The sequence below is a fragment of the Balaenoptera borealis genome (assembly GCF_965194805.1).
Source record: "Balaenoptera borealis genome assembly, chromosome: X".
In the NCBI taxonomy this organism is placed as follows: domain Eukaryota; kingdom Metazoa; phylum Chordata; class Mammalia; order Artiodactyla; family Balaenopteridae; genus Balaenoptera; species Balaenoptera borealis.
Window position 1 is genome coordinate 21,520,199 of NC_138881.1, and position 14,265 is coordinate 21,534,463.

At 36.3% G+C, this 14,265-nt stretch overlaps 1 protein-coding gene across 3 annotated transcripts in view; it reads left to right on the forward strand.

Moving 5' to 3' along the window:
• Positions 1–14,265, forward strand: part of POLA1 (DNA polymerase alpha 1, catalytic subunit) — a 292,398-nt gene that overhangs the window by 137,282 nt on the left and 140,851 nt on the right. For all 3 annotated transcript variants that reach the window (XM_082375477.1, XM_082375478.1, XM_082375479.1), the window contains 2 exons: positions 10,199–10,377; positions 12,208–12,339. In XM_082375477.1, coding sequence (XP_082231603.1) covers positions 10,199–10,377; positions 12,208–12,339 — 311 coding nt within the window. The remainder of the gene's footprint in view (positions 1–10,198; positions 10,378–12,207; positions 12,340–14,265) is intronic.

The window sequence follows — 14,265 nt, forward strand, 5'->3', positions numbered from 1 at the left end:
CTATATTCTGTGGGTGAAATATTCACAGTATGCTCCAACATCCAAATAGTCTTCTGTACCTAGCAAAACAGGCTGGGGATTAGAATATTCTAAAGTTCATTCCTGAATTTCATCTTTTAATAAATGTATATTTTATGCATAACTACTTAAAATTATATAATATTTTTCCTCCGATGAGGAATGATTTGTACAATAACTGTCAAATACCTTTCTTCATGGTCAGTGATAAAATTTCAGGCATTTGCCTATCAGGGCAGTTTTTTCATTGGTCCTGAGAAATTATTGATGTTTGAAGAACATGAGAATTTAAAATTTAATCTGTGAAAGTAGTGCTTAGAACAAGACAGCACACTTAACCCAGTGTGTTCCTGAGTTAGATTGGGAAGTAAAAATCCCCCCTTTTAAAAAATGGCCCATACCACTCACCTTACAGAAGGTACTTTTTGTCAGTAGACAGGGTACCGTGATGTCTTCTAAGAAATTAAGTGCGGCAGCGGGCCACGCCATATTTGGGGGTGCCTTTGGTAGACCCGGGGAGATATACCTACAAAAGGTGGTGGAGTGGCGGTGGGGGAAAAGCACAGGTGGTTGGGAGTGGAATGATGCCACCAGCAAGTGCCTCAGGCATTACTTTGTTGATCAAGACTTTGCCTTTTTTCATGATGCAGCTCTCAGAAGAATGTACGTACATGACCAGCATTTCCAAACCTTAAATATTTTCTATGGCATAATTCATAGTAAAATTTCAGAAGTAAGGTCACACCAAATGCAGTGTAGGATAGTAAGTCTTCTCAGCGGGTAAGAACCGCCCCTTCCAGGCTGGAGCGCCGTTCCAAGCGCGTTATCAAATGGCTCATGCTCCCAGCCTACTTAGTCCCAACCTACTTATGCATCCATGGAACAGATGAATGTTGAAGACCTGCTATGCTGAACAGTGTAATGGGTGCTGTGAGGGATACGAAGTTGAGTCAGCCATGGCTCCTTTACTCACATCACAGCCCAGCCTGTTGAGTCGATTTCCCTGTTGCGGGGAAGTCTAGTGGACAGCACAAGTACATGTCCCCAAAGAGGTAAAATAAAGGAGTTTCAGTGTTTGGGGGAAACAGAGACCACTTCTAGCTGGGGCCACCCGGGAAGAGTTTATAAAAATGGAGGCGTTTGAGGCATTGTGGGCATGTGCCTTGCAGAGGCCAGTGTGGAGTCGGGAGTGGCTGCCTGTCCCCGCCTCCCACTTGTCCTTCCAGCCCAGTGATAAGCAGCAGGGCCCCGACTTCCAGGGGTAGCCCAGGCCATCCCAGCTGCTCTTCAGGGCACACGAGGGAATTCACAGAGAGCCTCATGAAGGGTATCCATTGCACTGCCTTGCACCGCAGTCCCTATAAGGCGAGCACATGGTGCTTGTTTCTGTGTCACTGGCTCGCTGTGCTGAGGGCCCGAGGTAGTGCTGCTCATTTGACACAGGCACACTTCTAAGAACTTGGAGCCACACCAGAGCATGTTTAGAATAATTGCTTTGTGTAGTGATTTCTAACTCTGACTTTGTAAAGCTTGGAGTTTCCAAAGGAAAATGGGGATTTCTCAAATTATTTAAGTTAGATCAATTTTTTAAAAATTTAACTTTATTGAGGAATAATTAGCAAACATAATTCTATGTACGTACGTATGTCTGTATGTACGCACGCATGCATGCCACGCTGTGCGGCTTTTGGGATCTTAGTTCCCCGACCAGGGATGGAACCCGGGGTCCCAGCAGTGGAAGTGCTGAGTCCTAACCACTGGACCACCAGGGAATTCCCTAATTGTATGCTTTTAAAGTGTACAACGTGATGATTTGATACACAGTTATACTGTAGAATGATTACCAAGATTGAGATAATTAACACATCCATCACCACACATAGTTAGCTCTTTTGGGGCAGGGGAAGTGTGGTAAGAATGCTTAAGATCTACTTGCAGGAACTTTCAAGTATACAATATTGTATTATTAATTATAGATCAAATATTTTAGGATCATCATATTAAGCATACTAAAATGACGTCAAGATTGTGTAGCCTATAGAAAAATGGATAAGACGTAACAAATGAAAAGCTGAATACAGCATTGTGCACAGATACTTAAACTATGTTAAATGTATACATATGAATAAGACAGAAATGAGTAAAGGTGGTGAATATTATGTTCCTCCGTGGTGAAAAAATATAAATACTCTTAATCCTAAAAATAAGACAGTTTTTACAAAATCAGAAGGGAAAAAAAACGGGGTTTGTTTCTTTTTTTATCTACCAACATAGCTGGAGAGGAGAGGCCTTTGTGTAAGAGAAGCGATCTTGATCTGTTGTTTTATTTGTGTTATTTTATTTTCCATATATTTTTTCAGCATAAAGTTACTGTGTTTTCTCAGGTCTAAAAATAAGTTTTTTTTCCTGTTCAGAGGTACAGGTTTCATTAAGTTAAAATTCACGTTCAGGGCTGTCATCAAGGGCATTACAAATAATCACATGCGGTTATGAGAGTGCTGTCCAGCAGAATTTTTTCTTTTCATCAAGATTTTGGGAGTTATCTTTTGCAGGACAGTAAGACTCTTGGGAGTTTATTTAACCCAAAGGTTTGGATATTATTTCTTTTAAAATACTCAGAAAATTTCCATTTATCTTATGGAGAGGTTTGTTGTTGGTGGAAGCCAGCTTCAATTGTTTGCCACTTGTATAGTCGTTTATCATTAAATTAGATCCTGCAGTATTTTAAACTTTTTTGTTATGGAAAATTCCAAACATGTACAATAGTAGAGAGAACTGTGTAAGAAACCCCCAGATGCTCATCATCCAGGTTCAGCCATGTGCAACTGTGGCCAATGTTACTCCTCTTCTTCACCTCCTCTGATGATTTTGAAGTGAATTCTAGACAACATATCATTTTATCTTTAAATATTTCATTTTGCATTTCTAAAAGACAAGGTTTCCCCCTTTTCAGCATAACTACAATATTACCACTAGGAAAAAAACTCCATAATTCCTTCATTTCATCACATAACCAATAAATGTATTTCCCCAGTCGTATTGTGAATGCATTTTTCTTTTAAAAAGAAGCTCCTTCTTTGAATTGGAATCCAATCCGAGTCCATATGATAGTTAATCTTCTCTATTTTTTTTTCTTTTTTTTTTTGGATCCTTGCAATTTATTTAAGGAAACTGGTGATTTTTGTCACGTGGAATGTCCTTTATTCTGGAGTTTGCCAATTGCATCCTAGTGGTATCCTTTAACACATCCCTCTGTCCGATCTATTTCCTGTAAAATGGTAGTTAGATCTAAAGAGCTGCCCATATTTCAGTCCAGTTTATTTTAGTTTTTGCTAATCCGACTTCCTAGGTAATGGTGTGTACATCTGTGAGGAGGTACATAATGTCTGGTTGCAATCTAACACATTTTGAAACAAACTCAGAGATATATCATGAGAGATACTTAGTACTTACTTTTCCTACCTTCTTCAGTGTGAATTTTCTTTTTCTTTAATTGAAATATAGTTGATGTACAATATTATGTTAGTTCTAGGTGTACTGTGTAGTGATTTGACATTTGCAAACATTATGAGATGATCACCACAGTAAGTCTAATAACCCTCTGTCCCCATACAAAGTTATTACAGTATTATTGACCATATTCATTATGCTGTATATTACATCCCCATGATTTATTTATTATATAACTGGAGCTTTCTACCTCTTAATCCCCTTTGCCTATCCCCTCCCCACCTGACTCCCTCTCCCTTTTGGCAGTCACCCATTTGCTCTCTGTATCTGTGACTCTGTTTTCCTTTTGTTTTGGCTTTTAGATTCCACATATAGTGAGATCATGTGGTATTCGTCTTTCTCTGACTTATTTCACTTGGCATAATACCCTCTAGATCCATCCATGTCAAAAATGGCAAGCTTTCAATTTTTTATGGCTAAGTAATATTCGTGTGTGTGTGTGTACACCACATCATCTTTATCCATTCATCTATTGATGTGCCCTTAGGTCGCTTCTATATCTTGGCTGTTGTAAATAATGTTGCAATGAACATTGCAGTACATGAATCTTTTTGAGTTAGTGTTTTGTTTTTTTCCTGGTAAACACCCAGAAGCGAAACTGTATGGATTGTATGGCAGTTCTATTTTTAATTTTTTGAGGAACCTCAATACTGTTTTCTATAGTGGTTGTAAAAACGTAGAATCCCACCAACAGTGCACAAGGGTTCCCTTTACTCTACATCCTTGATAACACTTGGTACTTGTCTTCTTGATGATAGCCATTCTGACAGGTGTGAGGCAATATCTCACTGTGGTTTTGATTTGCATTTCCCTGATGATTAGTGAAGTTGAGCATCTTTTCATGTGCCTGTTGGCCATCTGTTGGTCTTCTTTGGAGAAATGTCTATTCACGTTCTCTGCCCATTTTTCTAATCAGGTTGTTTGTTTTTTTGGTGTTGAGTTGTATGAGTTCTTTGTATATTTTGGATATTAACTCCTTATCGGATATGTTATTTGCAGATATCTTCTCCCATTTAAGTGGGCTGCCTTTTCATTTTGTTGATAGTTTCTTTCCCTGTGCAAATGCTTTTTAGTTTGATGTGGTCCTGTTTGTTTATTTTTGCTTTTGTTTCCCTTGCCTGAGAAGACATATCCAGAAAAATATTGCTAAGACCAATGTCAAAGAATGTACTTATGTTTTTTCTGGGAGTTCTATGGTTTCAGGTCTTACATTTAAGTCTTTAATCCATTTTGAATTTATTTTTGTATATGGTATGAGAAATCAGTATGAATTTCTTGTATAACATACATACAGAAAAGTATGCAAAAGCCTAACTGAACAGCTTGAGGAATTTTCCTGAAGTAAACACATACCAGTGTAGTCAGTCCTGAGCTCAAGAAACAATATATTACTACATTCTCAGAAGCTCCCTCGTATTTCCTTCTAGAAATTATCCTCCATGCCCCACCAGAAAATTACTATCATGACTTCTAACATCATAGATGAGGTTTTCTTATATTTCGATGCTGTATAAATTATGTCTTTACTCTTTATGTCTGGCTACTTTGGTTCAATATGTTTGTGAGATGGGTCCATGTGGTCGTACTTCATTTCTGTCTAGTATGAATATACCACACTGTGTGACTTACCTACCTATGGGTTCTTTCCACTCTGGGTGGTTATGAATAGTGCTGCTTTGGGTATTCTTGCACGTGTCTTTTGTTGAACAATTGTATATATTTCTGTTGGGTATATACTTAGATGGAGAACTGCTAGGTCATAGGGGACATGTATGTTCAGCTTTAGTAGATATTACCAATTTTCCAAAGTGGTCCTACTAGTTTAGACCCGCTACTAGCAGTGTTTGCGTGCTCGACATTCTTACCAATACTTGGTGTTTCCTCTCTTCTTCATTTTATGTGGTGGCATAATGTTGTGGTTTTAATTTGTGTTTCTTCGATGACTAATAAAGTTTGGCACGTGTTCTTATGCTTATTGGCCATTTGAATATCTTCTTTTGTGAGCTGTCCAAGTCTTTTTGTGCTTTCCTGTGGAGTTGTCTTTTTCTTATTGATTTACAGGCATTCCTTTTATATTCTAAATGAGTTCTTTGGAAATATATATCACAAACATCTTCTATTTGGAATGTTTTTAATATATATCACAAACATCTTCTATTTGGGATGTTTTTGTTTTCAAGTATAATTTACGTACCATGAAATGTACAGTGTTAAGAGTAGCATGCAAACAGTTTATCAAAGCAATATTTCCATTGCCTAGAGAGTTCCCTTGTACTCTCCCCAGTCTATACCCTCCCCCTCACAAAAGCAGCCACTCATCTGATTTCTAGGACCATAGTTTAGTTTTGCCTATGCTAGAATTTTATATAAATAATCTCCTCTGGTATATACTTTTTGTGTTCAGCTTCTTTCACTTAGCATATATTTGAGATTCATCCATCTTGTTGCATGTCAGTATTCTGTCTTTTTCATTGCAGAGTAGTATTCCATGGTAGATTATACCAGTTTGTTTATTCATCCTCCTGTTGATGGACATCAGATTGTTTCTAATTTATGGTTATTATGAATAAAGCTGCTATGAACTTTCTGATACAAGGCTTTTTATGGATGTAGCAGTCACCTTTTAAAAATTCATTAAATATTTTTTCTTTAATCCTACTAAGTTTTCAGTTTGTGTATTGTTCTCTAAGAAGTCCAGCTATATGAAAGCTTGGATTCGTGGAAAGGATTCATTTCCTAGAAGAAATTTTTAGAAAAAAATATTCACAGTAGGACTTCATTAATTAGCTTCCCTAGTAGTTTAAGTGATTCATATTACAGACAACTGCTTGGGAATATCAGTTACTCTACTCATTTGGAGTTTCATTCATATGGATTTTTCCCTCTTCCCCAGTTGTATGAACACATGTAATTGACTCTACTGTAGTTATTTGCAGTTGCACTAATAGAGACCTTGTCTTTTGGAGGAAGAAGATTATTTAGTCAAATGCATCAGCCTCTAAACCTAATGCTTTGAGTTTGGAGTATTTTAAATACCCCTTGGAAATGGAGGCAAGTGAACATTCTAAAAACAGATAGTTTACAATTGTTAGAAAATACGGTGGTAAAAAAAATAATTCTGTGCTAAGTGTTACATTGGAGGTATGTGTGATAAGAACGTGGCGATCTTCAGTATAAAACGGCACTGCTGAACTCATCCCCTCCAGTGCCTGTGATGTTACTTTCTATAAATACTTCTTGAAACATGAGAGCTTTGATCCTGTTGCCAAAATAATGTGAGATCCTATAAGTTTTCTAATTATAAATGACAGTATTTCAATTTTGTTCCGCTGCCCCTCTGTCCTGTCTCATCGTTGTTGCCCTCCCCCACCCCCACCCCCCACTGCAGCCCAAGCAAAACGGTGTGGCTGGGTCACGACAAGCCACAGGATTGAATTAAAGCGCACATCATTTCCACTCCTGCTCTTCCCCCACGTAACTGGTGCCAAGCCCAAGGAGGCTGTTCCTCCTTTTACCCTGTGCTGGACCAAATGATTGAAGTCATCTGTCAAAAGCTAGTCTAGTAGAAGTGGAAGATCTCTTTTCAGCTGGGGCATAAAGTTTGTTTCTTTAGGCCAGTTGTTCAGAGAAAGCTCTCGTTAGAAGAGATAAGGAACTTGGAATTCAGTTTTGTATCTCTTGCTCGCTCAAAGACTACTGTGATTACTTACTGTATGGTGTGCAGTTTAATATTGATTATGCACTGTATATGCATGTATGGAAACTGTGATTATAAAGATTTTGCTTTAATGTCATTTCTGACAATAGTGCTTCATTTTGGAGGGACAGTAACTATGAATGGAGTTCTATGTAGCAGCTGTTTTGTACATTTTAAAATTCAGAATCTACCTCTAGGTGGCAGCACCAGATACTTTTTCCCTGTTGTTTCGCTCCAGCCTTAACGAGTTATGGTTTAAGCAGTAAAACTTTTGTAAGTTTCCCGAAACTTCGAAATAAGCTGCTTATCGCCAATTTTGTGCGGATTTGGAAAAATTAATTTATATGTTGAATAAGTTTGGGGTTTAAGCATGGATTTTGACCTTAAAAAAGGATTCCAGCAGCAATGATCCATACTTTTTAACATGACTAATTATATGTTTTCTTAAAAAGATTTAACTTTGTCCTCTGTGATTTGCCTGTTGAACTTACAATTGTCCTCCCAAGAAAATCACTTTTTTGTGAAATTTTTGTATCCAAGTAACTTCTTGTACAAGAATCGTTACATACCTAATATTTTAAGGTAATTACACCGTCTCCTCCCTTTATATTTAAAAAATTTACCATTGACTTATGGCCAAGAGTTCTGAGGTGAAGTCCCTTCTCTTGAAAAAAAATCAGCTTGTGAATAAATCTGAAGTAATTAGGTAGGCCATTTGTTTTTGTTACTGCCATGGGCAGATAAGGATTGTGGAAATGGACATTTAAAGTAGGCATTTCATAAGGCCTGATAATTTTTCATAACTCTTGGTCACTTGCTGGGCTTTTCTCCGTAAGTAGCAAGGCAGCCCATGTCCAGTTGTGGTGTGCTCAGCAGGCAGGCCTCCCCAAGCCTCAGGTGCACTCAGTGGGCATGGCTGGTGGGGAGGCCTAGAAAGAGATTTCATTGCTTCCTTGTTAGAGCCCATCCAGTTTTGTCTATGTGCAAAGCCAGCTTTGTTTTGTTCCTTGATATTTAGGTTGTGAAAGAAGCTTGTCTTTCAGAAAACACTTATTATTTTTCTTTTTCCTTACTTTTTGAATAGTATTGGCCTGGGGAATTGATGAATAATTATACCATCAGAGAAAAGGTGGAGCTGCTTTCTCATAATCGTGAATAAAGCAAGACATTATGTGAATACAGTTGGATTCACAGCTAGAGGTTCAGGAATTTGTAGCAGTTGCCTTTCACTACAGAGAAGAAATGGCACCATTCAGAGGCGTGGGCGTGGTCTCTCTTATTCCTCTGCCCCTCCTTGTCTTTAAATGAGAGGGTGTATATTCCCCCACACTTCACTAACTTGCTGTTGCTCTTAAGCTATAGGTAACTTGTAAGATAAAAATGTATAGTGAGTCTTGGGGCCAAGTGACCTATGTTACAGTAACCAAGAACAGTTTTTCAATTTGTTTTGAATGTGTAGTCTTTGTTTTTATTATACACTATCATGTTGGGAAATACTCACTTTGATTAATTACTACAAAGAGCAGCTATTAACTTGCTGTGCAACATGAACGTGCGTTTCATATATTTTTCCAAATGTGTAATTTTGAATGAATATTAAATGATGGATTAAATGATGTTCATCCACTATTTTTTCATTCACGTGGCATTTATTGGGTGCTTACCAGTGATAGGCACCATTGAAAACGATTTGTCCCTAACATCCGATTTAAACTTCAGAAGTGCATGGTGGTGGTAGTAGCTCCATCTTGCAGGTGAGAAAACCAAGACTCAAAGTCTCAGTCTTTTCATTCTTTGTTCAGCACCTTTCCACTGTGTCAGTCAGCCCTAAGTCTTTTATAATTAAAGAGATGCCACTTGACAGTTGACCAGATAGGATTTAGGATCTTGTCACTGAATTCTGAATACATCTGTTAGATTATCTAACTATGCAAGCTGTTGATAGAGTTACAATAATTTTTAGATGTTTTTGGTATTTGAACTTTTTTGCTTAGTGACTGTTTTATATTACTTATTTACCTTTGTACTAAAACAAATGATAGCTTTCTTTAGATTACTCAGAAGCCTAGAATTCTTTGGGATTGCTAAGGAATGCTTTCAAGGAAATGTTATAAGATATAGTGTGGAATAATTATCTTTAAGTGTAAATCCAAATAGTACATTTTGACATATGTGCTTTGGTCAAAGGCAAGTTAAATTGGTTGGCCTTACAATCATTTCTTTTCTCAAATAGTTTGGGGAAACAAGATAGTGTAAACTATGCATCGATTGATTTCTTGTGTTGTTTTGATTGAAATATAGAAGGTATATTTGGCTTCAGTATTGTCGGGGACATTTTGGCCTATAGAATTTGTAGATTCATTGTTTTTGCACATATTTTAAATTCCTGAATTCAGAACACCAAAAAAACCATGTTGAGTTTTGACTCAGATGCTGCTACTGAATTTTAACCACTGAATTAGATTGCAACCTACATGCTGTTAACTACTGAGCCAAGATGGAATCGACCACTGCATTGAGATCAGGGTTAGCAGTGGTGTCTGCACTTGAAGCAGTTGTAATAGCAGTGAACTTGTTTTCCGTAATGGGATTTTTATTCTCTATTTTCAGTTTTAATGGTGATACTTTGATTTTAGGAGATTTTAACAGTGCACATTTTTTTGAGATTTTCATCGTAACTTTAAGAAAATAGTAAAACCATCCTATAGAAGTAGTTGCTTCCAAACGCAAATGTCCAGTGGAATGTTTCTGCATTGTTTTGGTGCAGTTTACTTGTTTTGTTTATCATCTCCTTAAAAGAAGAAGTCATTTGTCTTGGTGATATGAGCCTCTATCTTGAGTTCAAATGGTTGTGTAGTATGTGCATGAATTTGAAGTAATTCTTTTCTGATTTCTCTTCTTTGGAGTATTTTTGGAGAAGGGAATTTAAATAATTGTACCTTTCTGAATTTATTTTTTCTTTAACCTTAATAGGACTTGACCCCACCCAATTTAGAGTTCATCATTATCACAAAGATGAAGAGAATGATGCTCTCCTTGGTGGCCCAGCACAGCTCACGGATGAAGAGAAATACAGGGACTGTGAAAGGTTCAAATGTCCATGCCCTATATGTGGAACCGAGAATATTTATGATAGTGTCTTCGATGGTTCGGTTAGTTGCTTTTGTTTCTTTTGTTTCTTTGTTTGTTTTGTGAGTGAACTAGTATAAAGTCCATTTTCTCTCTACTATGTGTATAAAAAGGAAAAAGAAAACACAGGTTTTTATGTGTTTAAAGAATTTTAGCATCATATGAATTCTGCCTTCACAACTTACTTATTTCTGCTTGAAACCTCTTAATAGAGTATGCTTGAGTATTGTTTTTGGCTTCCTAGAATGCTTGGCCTTGGTTTTTTAAATGGAATCTCTTGAAAATTCTGAATTATCTTAAAGTATTTTTATTGTAATTCCTTAATTAGTAACCTGTATTTCTCCACTCCCAGCCCAATTTATTAAGACTTAGAGCAGTATTTTCCTTTATCTTAAATCAAGTTAATGGGAACTAAGTGTTTTTGAAAAGTTTTTGTTTATCTTTACACATCCCACTTGCCTCCTTTTTGACAAAGGTACTCTTATTATCTTTTCTGCTGTCTTTGCATATCAGGCATTAAAAAAGTCACAGGGAGACATTTCTCTAAAGAAGTACTGCCAAAAAATGTATCATTGACCTTGGATCAGAACTTGAAACTTGGCCAATCTACTTGATTCCACTGCAGTGTTATACATGTACTAGCCATTGGCAAATGAGTAGGCAGCAGAACCATGTAAAACCTTGAAACTGAAAGAAAATATGTCCTTTATCTAAATTAAAAGTAATTATTTTAAGTTAATTTGGACAAACAGCAGATGTTTTGCATTTTTTTGAATCAAAACAAAGCAGTCTTTGGAAGCAAGTGCAAGGAAGAGGCAGACACAGATCAGCAATACTTGCTAAATCCTTGAGTTTTGCTTCATTACAGCTGTAAATAAGATAGTTAATTGCATGGAGGCTTGACGACTTGCAGATGGGCTAACTGTGGAAGAGCCGATGTCAAGCTCTAAAATCTCTTCCACCTGGAATTGCTTCGTGTGGCGGGGTAGGGTTATGTACCAGATTGGAGCAGGAAACCAAGATGTTTAAGTATCAAGAAGGAAAACAAATGCTCCAGAAACCCCAACAGTTTTCCTGTATATTACATTTGCTTTGTCTTTGTTTAAAACAAAACAAAACGTTTTCTCCAACTACTAATAGTTCATTTTTTCAAATTTTTACTCCTCCTCTCTCCCCTCCCCCAAATACATTTCATTTGTTGGGGGGCAGTGGTTATAGAAATTTTAGATTTGCTAAGCTAACAATAAGTGATCACTTTGTGGTGTAACACTTAATTTTTAGACTTTATTCTTAAAATTAAGTTGGCAATATGGAGCAAACTGTTGTCATTAACGCTCTTGCTTTGTCTTAGAATGAATTAAGTGCAAATTTAAATTATTGATCAGTATCTCTAGGAAGGATGTTTATTTCCAATAATGCGACTTCACTGGTATTTTCAGAGGGGAAACTATTTTATCCATAGTCTGTCATGTATTGAATGTAAAAAAAGTAATTTCAGGGTTTTCCCTTTGGCTTTGTACTCCATTATGATGGTGGCAAGAGTAGAAGGTATGTGGTGACTGAGGGGATCTTTTGGAGGAAAATGGTTGAGAAAATAAGGTTAAAAACTTACCAATAAGATGTAAGAGGGAGGAGATATGGGGATATATGTATATGTACAGCTGATAAACTTTGTTATACAACAGAAACTAACACACCATTGTAAAGCAATTATACTCCAATAAAGATGTCAAAAAAAAAAACTTACCAATAAAATGAATTTAAAATATTGTACACCAGGACAGCATGTAAGTTTTTAAGCACAAGGAACCTTTTGTAACCTTTTGTGTACTTGTCTGTCTTGACTTCTGTAGGGAACCGATATGGAGCCCAGCTTGTATCGTTGCAGTAACATCGATTGTAAGGCTTCGCCTCTGACCTTTATGGTACAGCTGAGCAACAAATTGATCATGGACATTAGACGTTGCATTAAAAAATACTACGAAGTAAGTATCCATAATGAGTGTCTTACATATGCAACTTACTTAGGTTTGGTACTTGTTTTAAAATAAAATGATACGGTTTTTGTATGAAACTGTACAATTTTGAAAAGACGGAGGAAAATGATTTGATTTTTCTGTTGGGCATTTCATCTCATTAATGAGCAGTATTTTTAGTAATGAAGTTTTTGCTTCTAAGGAAAAATGAGAATGTAATCAGGAAGTGTTTTAGTTTATTGCTGCCTAAATAAAATGAAGTTAAGTGGTCACTCAGATCTTCGATCAGAGGAGGGAAAATCAATATCACCTGTCTTTGGCAACTAGAGCCGTAAAATCTTGTGTGGTGATTTTATTTCTTTTTTACTTTTTTAAAACTTTTTATTTTATATTGGGGTATAGTTGATTAACAATGTTGTGATAGTTTCAGGTGTACAGCAAAGTGATTCAGTTATACATATACATATATCTATTCTTTTTCAAATTCTTTTCCCATTTAGGTTGTTACATAATATTGAGCAGGGTTCCCTGTGCTATACAGTAGGTCCTTATTGTTTATCCATTTTAAATACAGCAGTGTGTACATGTCAATCCCGAACTCCCTAACTATCCCTTCCCGTGTGGTGATTTTAATAAACTGCCAACTAGCTAACACTTTGTGTTTATGTGGTAATCTAAACCATTTCATAGCTTAGTTTTCCAAAGAAATCAGAATAAACATCTTTTAAATTTCAATGCTTTTGTCTAGCATTTTAAAGAAGAATGTCTAATTTTTATAAGTATATAGTAAAAATTCCAGAACAGTGAGTGAGCTGTCTGCATTAGAAAGAAGGCTCCTTTCAAAGTTTTTGTTTTGGTTTTTAACACATTTCATATGAATTAGTTTTTCTCTCTTCAAAAGTTAAAATTAAAAGAAAAAAACACCACATTTCCCATTTGATTTTTCTTAGTGTTTCATTATGTCATTTGTCATCTAAACAAAATTTCTGTTACTTGGAAGTTCACTGTAACTTAGGTAAAGAGGTTATGCTGGCAAGGCATTTCCCAAAAAATGCTCTGGTTCTATTAGGTAAGACTCTTGACTTTGATCAATATCATCCTATAATTTCTACTTATATGTTAGTTAACATATAACATAGCATTATCTTCTTTAAAATCGAACTCATTAAATGAAAATCAAGTATTGGATCATTAGGATGAAGAGTAAACACATAGAGTTCTAGTCTTGTGATTTTGGAGTAGAATAATTTGTATTTGTCAAGAAAAAAGAACCAAGTAGGTTTGTCTGAAGATATTTTTAAAATAATAATTATGGCTACATTTTGGGAAATCTGAAACATTTTAGTAAATAATCCAGTGCTGTACTTAATGAACAGTTGGATGGGAATAAAGGTTATCTGTGGGTTCACATTCCGCAGTAGATGAAATGTTCAGCACGTGAAATGTTAGGCCTTTATTTAGCATGAAGAGTCCAAATCAAAACTATTCAGCTCGTTTACAGACCTCATTGAGCAGAGCATGATTCTTGACTCTTGGGAAGAATTCTGAGTTTTCTCTCTGTGTTTAGTCTATCAAAATCTTCACCATGGAAATGTTAATACTAGAAGAAGCTCATCTATTTCCTTCTCTAAGAACGGGCAATCTGTTTTGACTAAGTTGAGAATAGGCAGAAAAAATGATCTTCTGAATAGTTAGAAATATGCCCTAACTGAAAGATTGATTTCTAACTGTGTGTGTGTGGTGTGGTGGTCGTGGTTATATAAGTATTTTTCAAGCTAAATAACCTAGTTTTAGGCATCTAGACATTTAACCCAAGGTGTCTATAGCATTTGTTTTAATTGTCTACCAACCATCTCACTAACAGCAAGTTAGTTTTCCTGTCGTTAACTGCCCACTTGATTGACTTTCTTAAGGAATTTCTAATTAAAATACCCA